This window comes from Gigantopelta aegis, chromosome 2, assembly GCF_016097555.1.
Source record: "Gigantopelta aegis isolate Gae_Host chromosome 2, Gae_host_genome, whole genome shotgun sequence".
NCBI lineage: Eukaryota > Metazoa > Mollusca > Gastropoda > Neomphalida > Peltospiridae > Gigantopelta > Gigantopelta aegis.
The window spans coordinates 1,660,701-1,672,576 of NC_054700.1; the positions used below are offsets into that span (position 1 = coordinate 1,660,701).

General features: G+C 41.5%; 1 protein-coding gene across 1 annotated transcript in view; it reads right to left on the bottom strand.

Annotated features, from left to right (window-relative positions):
- LOC121379073 (fibroblast growth factor receptor 4-like) overlaps positions 1–11,876 on the bottom strand; it is a 66,355-nt gene that overhangs the window by 19,572 nt on the left and 34,907 nt on the right. The window contains exon 3 of the mRNA XM_041507540.1: positions 1,439–1,652. Coding sequence (XP_041363474.1) covers positions 1,439–1,652 — 214 coding nt within the window. The remainder of the gene's footprint in view (positions 1–1,438; positions 1,653–11,876) is intronic.

Consider the following 11,876-nt stretch of genomic DNA (forward strand, 5'->3'; position numbering starts at 1 on the left):
AAACATCATTAACTCACCGAACCGTACGAATATTTTATTAAAGAATGGTAATAAGGGAGAAACATATGAAGGGAAAATCGTTTTGTGTAACATAAAGCTCGGATAGCGCTAGCCACACTCCAGTGTATCGGCGATGTTATCGCTAAATAAATGTGCTACAGACACGGACAAGGCAGGCGGCGGTATATTAGTTTCATTTTATAACTCGCAGAATCAGGAAAGTATTATTTTTTTCCATTACATAGCCGACTTTTTATGGAGCTCATGTTACTGGTAATGGTGCTTAAGAACTTTATAACGGACGAATGCGGAATAAATCAAGACAAGTAAGTGGCCCAGTTCAGGAAAGTTAATACAAAAGGCTAATCTTAAATGTGTAATTAACACTATACATATACACATGGATGGATGCATATATCTATCCATACATACATAAATGTATATCCATCCATCCATCCACTTCCATGTATATACATATAAACATCCATTTTTGTATAATCATCCATCCACACACCCATCCATCCATCCATGTATATTCATTCATCCATCCACACACCCATCTACCAATTCATTCATCCATCCACACATCCATCTACCAATCCATTCATCCATCCATCCATCCACTTCCATGTATATACATATAAACATCCATTTTTGTATAATCATCCATCCACACACCCATCCATCCATCCATGTATATTCATTCGTCCATCCACACACACATCTACCAATCCATTCATCCATCCACACATCCATCTACCAATCCATTCATCCATCCATCCATCCATCCATCCACTTCCATGTATATACATACAAACATCCATTTTTGTATAATCATCCATCCACACACCCATCCATCAATCCATCCATCCATGTATATTCATTCATCCATCCATCCACCTATCCATCCATCCATCCATCCATCCAAACATCCATCCAACCATCCATCCATCCATTCATCCAAACATTCATCGAACCATCCATCCACCCATCCATCCATCCATCCATCCATCCAAACATCCATCCAACAATCCATCCATCTATTCATCCATACAAGACAGATTACACAGGTTTACTGGTTTGACACATGCCTTGAATGTAGTTGTAAGTGCCATATATCGCTATTTCAAAATAACAAGATAATTCTACAGGTGCGGATCCAGGATTTTTAATAGAGGGGGACCAAAAATCGTTGTTGTTTTTGAAAATAAAATTTAAAGGTCTTTGACAGACGATCGGGATAAGTTTGCATTTTTGGCGTATTCTGTAAGTTAAATTGCTTGACAAAAATAGCGGGGCGGGCCCCTTGGGCCACCGCCTGAATCCGCGCCTGGTAAAACCTAAAAAAATAATAAAAGTGGAGAATAACAATACAATGACACAAACAACAACGCCACAAAATTATAGAACTTATAACCCAGTTGACACCGAAACGTACCTCTGACCTGAAGTAGCACGTGGTACCTCAAATGACGCACTGACGATGACACCTGACACTCGTAGACCCCCGTGTCTGAAGGCTTAACGTGCTTGATGATGAGGTTCCACTTGTTAGTACCTGGAGGGTGTTCCACGGTCACTCTAGAGTCCTGCACGAACGTCATGGTACCGATTGTCAGAGGACCCCTCGCTGACGCCTTCCGCCAACCAACCTGAACACAAAAGACGATATAATGAAAAAGAAGTTTAAACTTTGTGGACACCACTAGATTGATTTATTAATCATCAGCTACTGAATGTCACGTCCGTATTTGGTGTGCGTCATATCAATGCAATATCGTCTAGCATTAGTCTAGTCAGAAGTAGGATGGGTGCTAGATCTACCCCATTAAGAAGAGCTAGATTTTCCCGTTCCAACCAGTGTAACACAGTTGCTATATCAAACGTTGTAGGACGTGTTATGCTGTCGTCCAAAATAAATGTATATATAAAATCATTTTCTTTATTAATCGGAAACGCTGGCTGTATCTAGACCAAGTGTTACAATAATCATAGGTTTGACTTTCAGTACCTAGGGGGCGGGGCGTAGCCCAATGGTACAGCGCTCGCCTGATGCGCGATCGATCTAGGATCGATTCCCGTCGGTGGGCCCATTGGGCTCTTTCTAATTCCAGCCAGTGCTCCACAACGGGTGTAACAAAGGCCGTGGTATGTACTATCGTGTCCGTGGGATGGTGCATATAAAAGATCCCTTGCTGCTAATCCAAAAGAGTAGCCCATGAAATGGCGACAGCGGGTTCCCTCCCTCAATATCTATGTGGTCCTTAACCATATGTCCGACGCCATATAACGGTAAATAAAATGTGTTGAGTGCGTCGTTAAATAAAACATTTTCTTCCTTCCTTCCCAATAGCTATTGTTAAAACAAAATACCGAGACCTCGTTAAGCAAGAAATCCTGTTTTGATTCCAGATAAATGTCTAATAAGTCATTTCGTAAGGTGACGTGTCCCGTGTCCATGGGTCTCACTCCACAGATGCTGGGTTTTGTTTTTACTGAAACCCATGCTAAACAACCCAACTCCAAATCAAGATTGGCAATAGAACCGGGTTCTCGTTGCACAGACGACGAACTTTTTGCAGTAATTGTATTATTTTACATTCAGTATTTTTACTATACAATGTAATGTACAATATAAATACGGTTTTCGCCAGACGACTCATGACTTTCACGTGGTTTCGTGCCATACCGTGAACCGGTGTGACGTGACGTGACATAACGAGACGTGATGGTGAAATTTAATTGTGTAAGTAACGATGAACGCGACGTAGCGTGGCGCGGGGGGACATGCTTATTAAATAACTACATATACGAAGACACGTCCCCAATGCAAATTGTAGTTCAGCCGAGTTTACAGGGCTAATGCGATTGTCTGAAAATACAGAACACGTGTCAGTCATTCTCTTCCTCATCCTCATTATTATTTATTAAATATACTCATACAAATTTATTAATGACCAGCAAACATCTTCGGCATTTTTCTTTGATAAATATGGTAAAACATACCCAGCTTCTTCCGTTGTAAGGTACGAGGTACGTTCTTAACCTTAATTATTTAAACAACTATTTTAAGCGAACAAAATGGTATGTACAGTTACTAAGCAACGTAAAACGGAGCCTAGCTGAAAAAAAGAAGGTTTAAAGTTTGTTTTGTGTAACGACACCTATAGAGCGCACTGATTTATCACCGCCTATTGGATGCTAAACAGTTGGTTATTCTGACATACACTGTTAGAGAGGAAATCCGCTACATTTCATTAGCAGCAAGGGATCTTTTATGTGCAGTGTGCACCATCCCATAGACAGGATATACCTTGATATACCAGTCGTGAAGCACTGGCTGGAACGAGAAATAGCCCAATGGGGCCACCGACGGGGATCGATTCTCGACAGACCACACATCAAGCGAGCGTTTTACCACTGGGTCACGTCCCGCCACCCGCCACTAGCTCATAATTAATTTGGTTGAGTATACAACACAGGATATTACAGTGTTTATCTGTCTTATTAGTGGCAGTCTTGCTGCAGAGACCGGCCTCGGTGGCGTCGTGGTTAGGCCATCGGTCTACAGGCTGGTAGGTACTGGGTTCGGATCCCAGTCGAGGCATGGGATTTTTAACCCAGATACCGACTCCAAACCCTGAGTGAGTGCTCCGTAAGGCTCAATGGGTAGGTGTAAAACACTTGCACCGACCAGTGATTCATAACTGGTTCAACAAAGGCCATGGTTTGTGCTATCCTGCCTGTGGGAATCGCAAATAAAAGATCCCTTGCTGCCTGTCGTAAAAGAGTAGCCTATGTGCTACGGCATTTTCCACGGAATTATTACGGTAAATGTGTTAGACAGGAGTTTTTTAGTATTACAAAAAAAACACCCCAAAAATGGAAAGCTCCACGGCAAAATAAATGACGCGAAAATATGAAAACACCGCGGCGATCTCCACGGCATTGCCGACTGCCGTGATTAATTAATTACCAAAGTTGCGGCATTCCACTGGTCTGACAAAACGTTTAAACAATACAGTATGCGTTACTATTTATTCGTGGCTTTTCACCATTCAGACAGGAGTACCGTTATTTCCGTTGGTACTATCCCATAAATATGCCATGGCGTACTAGACAGTCCCCTAGACATCAAACCAGATTATATATGTCGCCCGTGGTGAGACGATCTGCCTAAATTGAGTCAAATCGGCCATGCACAACTGGTGTAACAAAGGCCGTGGCATGTACTATTCTATCTGTGGGATAGTGCATATAAAATATCCCTTGCTGCTAACCGAAAAGATTAGTTCATGAAGTGGCGACAGCGGGTTTCCTCTGTCAATATCTGTATGGTCCTTAACCATATGTCCGACGCCATATAACCGTAAATAAAATGTGCTGAATGCGTCGTTAAATAAAACATTTTCTTCTTCTTCATTCTCTTCTTCTTCTTCTTCTCCTTATCCTTATCCTACTTCTTCTTCTTTACTCATTTAGATTAGAGCAGCCACATTCATCGTCCTTACCATCGCACACCGTTCTTCAACATGCTTTGGCTACAGCCACTAACCGAGATCACATAACAATGTATATTATTCTCCAAATCAACCCTGAACAAATCGGGCTCTATTCCATTGTGTTGTGTTGCATGAAGGCAGTTGACGGCAAGATGCTAATAACGGCAATACATGTATTAAAATGCAATTGTGTTTGTATTTTGCATTAGTAAAGGATCTTATAATATACTGTGGCGATATTGAGAGTTAAAAAAAAACCCTGTAGAGTTGTGTTTGTAGTTTTCCTCAGCAAGTTATATTATGGTAACTCGGGATTATTGCACTAACAGGCCACTACAAATACAGAAGAGGACATGACGAAAACATGTTTATTTTTTTTCATACATCGGGTATGGACTATCGTTTGGAATTGGAAATGAACTATTTTCCGTCCCAGCCAGTGCTCCGCGGCTGGTCTTGTCCGACCCTGGTCGGGCTGCTTGCGCTACCTTGCACATGCCAGAGCGGCCGACGCCCTCTATCTCCCCCGCAACCTTTTCCTGTCCTGGATGGAGGAGCTGTTGAAAGTCGACACCTGCGCCCATGACAGGCGTGTGCTACAGCAGTTTGTTCTGAATGTGCACGTTAAAATCTATGACCTGGTCTGACCTGACCTGACCTGTGTTGTCTTGTCTATAGAAAGTGCATATAAATATCCCTTGCTGATAACGCTAAAATATAGCGGGTTACCTCTGAAGACTACGAGACAGATTTACCAAATGTTTGACATCAAATCGCTATTGATTAGTTAATCAATGTGCTCTAGTGGTTTCGTTAAACCCATGGGTTCCGTCAAGGAATATCGATCCCTCGACCCACCAAACCTCAGGCCTCGTGATGCAGTGCTAACTACATCTTTTTAGTCTTGTGGAAGGTTCATTTTGTAATGCCGCGAGGTGTCCCTTGACAATTGAACAATTTAATACTTCCGTTGGTCCATGGCACATCATATGCGAGATAAATGAATTGCTGGCAGAAAACCCCCACGAAACATAACGTAAAAAAGAAGCACAAAAACCCCCACACGAACAAAAACAACAACAATAGAAGAAAAAAAACGAGAACGAGAAAGAAGGAAAGAAGAAAAGAAGAAAGAAAAAAATACCCGGATGGAGCATTCCATAATTTCACGATGAAAGTAGCTTTAAAACGTAATTCACTGCTGAAAAACTGAACGGATCGAAAACTCAATAAACGATGGACAGCACAAGCAGACGATCGTAAAAAAGGCAGACAGATTGCATTGGCAGCAGTGACTAAAATGGCGGGAATTTGGCTTCCCTTTGAGTACTATTGGATAAAAAACCCACCTCAATAAAAGACAATATGTGATATAGTTTTCTCCAGAACGTTTGTAGGTAGGTAGATAACTAGATTAACGTGCTCATATACCACTAGGGTTTCGAACACGCCTATCCCAAGTCCGGCCTCCCAATAAAAACGTTTGTATGTGACCTTTGGCAAACTAGTCTGGGAAAGGTTTGGATTCAGATATTAGAAGCAGTTTAAGAATATTTGTGTCTTTCCAAAGCCTGTGATGTCTGATGAAGGTCTTGACCTCCCACAGATTCACAAGACCATCAGTCGAAGGACAGACGGAATAGTGAAACAGGTAGAGATAGGTACATCTGAAGTATATATACGGCGAAACGCAAGAATTCTAAGATGTGCGATTTCCGGAATTACAATGTCATGTATACCTTTTAATGACCATAGCCCAGTAGTTAGGCGCTCCATTGATGGCAGTCGATCTTCGATCGATCTCCGCCGGTAGGTCCACAGGACTAGATTTGTTTTCCAGCCAGTGCACCACGACTGGTATAACAAAAACCGTGGTATGTGCTGTCCTGTCTGTGGGATACTGCATATAAAAGATCCATTGCTACCAATGGCAAAATTTAGCGGGTTTCCACTCTAAGTATATATGTTAAAATTACCAAATGTTTCACACCCGATAGCCGATGATTAATAAATCAATGTGCTCTGGTGCTGTGTTAAACATAACAAACTTTAAACATTTAAACTTGAATCGCCTCTAGCCCTCCCCTTATTGATATGTCTACATCATATCAATAAGGGGAGGGCTAGAGGTGACATAGCAATAAGGGGAGGGCTAGAGGTGACTCGAGCTACCGTCCTGACTGCTCTTGAGTCCCCTGTCCATGCACCCCGCTTCCACAGACATGAATGGACCTTGCACTGACTTCGTATACAAAGATCACATGCACGATTACAACGGGAAGAGTTTTACTGTGTCGAGTTAGTCACACTGTAACCTCACAGAACTAGACAACTTTACAGCCTCTGTTAGATGGTTCAGAAAAACGGGGGTAAGTTCAGCCTGGCGTTACTTCGCTTGCTAGACTGGTTTTTACGCCACACAATAAACCGAATGACCACTTCGGGAACCAGTCACCATAGTTTCAAAACGCAATGGCTGATATACGGTTGTACTATACCAAATACAATCCCATAGGTGACAATGTTAACGTTTGTGTTTTAAAAACACAACATGTAATATATCAACCAAATTATGACCCATAAATATCGGTACTACGACCTCTACATCAAAGTATTAAATGAAGAAAGTGGACCTTTTCATGGCTTATTTTCGATATAACTGGATGTTTTCACAACATCCCTAGTTTCGTCGGATGTTATTTAAGTGACTTAAAGAAAGTTTTAATTAGTTTTTATTAGCAACCTACAGGGCTTAATTTTGTTTAAAAAAACACTATCGTGTGTACTGTACTGAAGGTTACGCTGTACCAGTCGCCTGTTCCTGACGTCGAAACTCCAACTTCGAATCTTTGACAGCCAATAGTGGCCGGAAGTAGCCCAGTAGTAAAGCGCTCGCCTGTTGCGCGGTCAGTCTAGAATCGATCCTCGTCGGTGGGTCCACTGGATTACCACTCTATGCATCACGACTCGTATATCAGAAACCGTGGTATGTGGGATGGGGTATATAAAAGAATCCTTGATACTAATGGAATTGTTTAGCGGGTTTCTTCTCTAAGACTATGACTATATATGATAATTACCAAATGTTGACACCAAATAGCCTATGATTTATAAATCAATGCGCTCTAGTGGTGTCATTAAACAAAACAAACTTTTAACTTTTTTTGACACAGTCACTGATTTGGTAACCTATATACAACAATGACGTCACCAATCGACTGGAGCGCACTCTGGCGTTCGGAAACGTTCACAAAGATATTTTTTTGTTGCGACTCAGAATAGTACATACTAACTATCGCCATTCACTTTTGAACCGTTTCGATCATTGGAGATCGATACAAATGGATTAGTTGTACGTGTAGTTAAGTTTGACTGACTTATTGACCAGCTAATAGAATTCTAGCGTGGTGTCGCCGGGTTTAGCGTTACGTGCACGGATACGTCACACGTACCCGTTCTGTGGGGTAGATGCATTTCTTGACACGTGTGCAAATAATATTCCTGTTTATAGAGTGGTTATCTTCCAAATTTAAAAACATGGAGAGCGAGAGAGAGAGAGAGAGAGAGAGAGAGAGAGAGAGAGAGAGAGAGAGAGAGAGAGAGAGAGGAGAGAGGAGAAAGGAAAAATGAGAGAGAGGGAGGAGAGAGAGAGGAGAGAGAGAGAGAGAGAGGAGAGAGAGAGGGGCGAATGAGAGAGAGAGAGTTAGAGGAAGAGAGAGAGAGATGAGAGAGAGAAGAGACAGAGAGAGAGAGAGAGAGAGAGAGAGAGAGGAGAGAGAGAGAGAGGAGCGAGAGAGAGAGAGAGAGAGAAAGAGAGAGAGAGAGAGAGAGAGAGAGAGAGAGAGAGAGAGCAACAGAGAGAGAGAGAGAGAGTATATTACACAAGTATCTGTTTCATACTATATTACAATGAATTATTTCAAAACGTATTTAACAAGCAAAAGCACTTTTCAAATTTCTTGGATCTGCCCGTGCTACTTTTACCAAACCACGAGGTCACATGACTCAACCGCCGGAAACCAGTTTAGCGCCTTTAAGTGTTGCTTCATGCTGAAATGCATAATCGTGATTGAAGGATTGCGTGGTGAAGCGTCAGGGAATTAAAGAACTATTATCTAGAGCCAAAAATCACCCGTCCCCGTCGGCGACGTCAGTATCAAAGTTCTAAATTATTGGCGACAAAATTGTTCGGTATCAATTTATTGCTGAATTCAGCCTGGTACCATAAAATATGTAACAAGACACACACGTAGCTGACAAATAAAAGTGTTTATGGTATTTCTCCACAAACATTGGCCTAAGTAGCAATTAAACCTCTGCTATTGTGGTGTTTTTTTACACTCACAACGCAAACGTGAGCTAAAATAGCAATTAAGGGGGTGGGGGGTGGGAGGTGGGTGTCTGCTCTTTTATCATGTTCAAGTCGAATGGTGCTTGGTTCATTCCAATCATTTCAATTTATTTTCGTGCTCATATCTAATTAAGGTTCAAGCAGGCTGTCCTGGGCACACACATCGGCTATCTGGGCTGTCTCTCCTGAACAGTGGGTTAGTCGTTAGTGTTACTAAATCATATCTAATACATCACTAATGATGACAATAATGATGGTGGTGATGATGATGATGACAATAATGATGGTGGTGATGATGATGATGACAATAATGATAATGGTGATGATGATGACGATGACGACGACGATGATAGTGATGATGATGCCGATGATGACAGTGATGATGATGTTAGTGATGACGATGTTGATGACGACGATGATGGAGATGATGATGACGATGGTGATGACGATCATGACGATGGTGATGATGATGATGATGATGATGATGATGATGACGACGAAAAATCAATCTAACCACGTTGTTATGTGTATGCCACTTCGCTAGGCGGACAACCCACCCACACATTAAACGCGGAAACACTCTGAACAGCGAGACGTCTTTTATGTGGACTCCCCTCGTCGTCTTTTAAGACATGAAATGGTGTACTATTAACTGTCGCCATCAAGACGCATTACTTCAAAGGTTTCTACAACAGGAGGCAATGATAATTCAGGAAATAGAGCATTCTCACAGGAAATAGCCCTCGTTTATCCAGAAATATATGTCTTTTATTTTCCTTGTTTTCGTCTCCGTCTACTCATTTTTCCCCTCTTCCTGATTTTTATTCATTTTTTTTTTGTGGCCTTCATTATAACTGTGGTGTGTATCAATTCCAATCTTGACAAACAAAATGCAAACTGCTGTCATATTTTATATTACTAGAATTAATACATGATACATTTGTCACGTCTTAAATTCAGTCCTCTGCAGACCCAGACTTGACGGAATCTATTAATCAAGCGAAACGAAACAGTAAAAAAAATCCCCCATGAAAGGCAGCTTGACAGACTACAAGAAAGGTAATTGCAATTCGCGTTGCTGCTAAAAATTAATTAAATTTCCTCCTAATCTTCCATGTCTGCTAATAATATTAAGTCGCTTACATTTCCAGGTGACTGGGTTACGTCCCGATTACGGGGCGAATGTGCGGCGCGCAGGGCTCAGTGGAAAGAAAAGCTTGACACGGACAAAGACACGAAACGCAATGAATGAATGTCGGCTTCACAACGCAGAATTAGCGGAGACATAGTGCGTTCATTTGATAAGTGCGACGTGTTGCATAAGTAAAATTAAATTATTCTTTTTGTGTTAGGTCAGGGTTAGAGAGTGCGAAAAGAGAACGAATACACGCGTGGGTCAGGGTCAGGGAGTGCGAACAGAGAACGAATACACTTTTACCAAACCACGAGGTCACATGACTCAACCGCCGGAAACCAGTTTAGCGCCTTTAAGTGTTGCTTCATGCTGAAATGCATAATCGTGATTGAAGGATTGCGTGGTGAAGCGTCAGGGAATTAAACAACTATTATCTAGAGCCAAAAATCACCCGTCCCCGTCGGCGACGTCAGTATCAAAGTTCTAAATTATTGGCGACAAAATTGTTCGGTATCAATTTATTGCTGAATTCAGCCTGGTACCATAAAATATGTAACAATACACACACGTAGCTGACAAATAAAAGTGTTTATGGTATTTCGCCACAAACATTGGCCTAAGTAGCAATTAAACCTCTGCTATTGTTTTGTTTTTTTACACTGACGACGCAAACGTGAGCCGAAATAGCAATTAAGGGGGTGGGGGTGGGAGGTGGGTGTCTGCTCTTTTATCATGTTCAAGTCGAATGGTGCTTGGTTCATTCCAATCATTTCAATTTATTTTCGTGCTCATATCTAATTAAGGTTCAAGCAGGCTGTCCTGGGCACACACATCGGCTATCTGGGCTGTCTCTCCTGAACAGTGGGTTAGTCGTTAGTGTTACTAAATCATATCTAATACATCACTAATGATGACAATAATGATGGTGGTGATGATGATGATGATGATAATAATGATGGTGGTGATGATGATGATGACAATAATGATAATGGTGATGATGATGACGATGACGACGACGATGATAGTGATGATGATGCCGATGATGACAGTGATGATGATGTTAGTGATGACGATGTTGATGACGACGATGATGGAGATGATGATGACGATGGTGATGACGATCATGACGATAGTGATGATGATGATGATGATGATGATGATGACGACGAAAAATCAATCTAACCACGTTGTTATGTGTATGCCACTTCGCTAGGCGGACAACCCACCCACACATTAAACGCGGAAACACTCTGAACAGCGAGACGTCTTTTATGTGGACTCCCCTCGTCGTCTTTTAAGACATGAAATGGTGTACTATTAACTGTCGCCATCAAGACGCATTACTTCAAAGGTTTCTACACCAGGAGGCAATGATAATTCAGGAAATAGAGCATTCTCACAGGAAATAGCCCTCGTCTTATCCAGAAATATATGTCTTTTATTTTCCTTGTTTTCGTCTCCGTCTACTCATTTTTCCCCTCTTCCTGCTTTTTATTCATTTTTTTTTTTGTGGCCTTCATTATAACTGTGGTGTGTATCAATTCCAATTCTTGACAAACAAAATGCAACTGCTGTCATATTTTATATTACTAGAATTAATACATGATACATTTGTCACGTCTTAAATTCAGTCCTCTGCAGACCCAGACTTGACGGAATCTATTAATCAAGCGAAACGAAACAGTAAAAAAATCCCCCATGAAAGGCAGCTTGACAGACTACAAGAAAGGTAATTGCAATTCGCGTGCCTGCTAAAAATTAATTAAATTTCCTCCTAATCTTCCATGTCTGCTAATAATATTAAGTCGCTTACATTTCCAGGTGACTGGGTTACGTCCCGATTACGGGGCGAATGTGCGGCGCGCAGGGCTCAGTGGAAAGAAAAGCT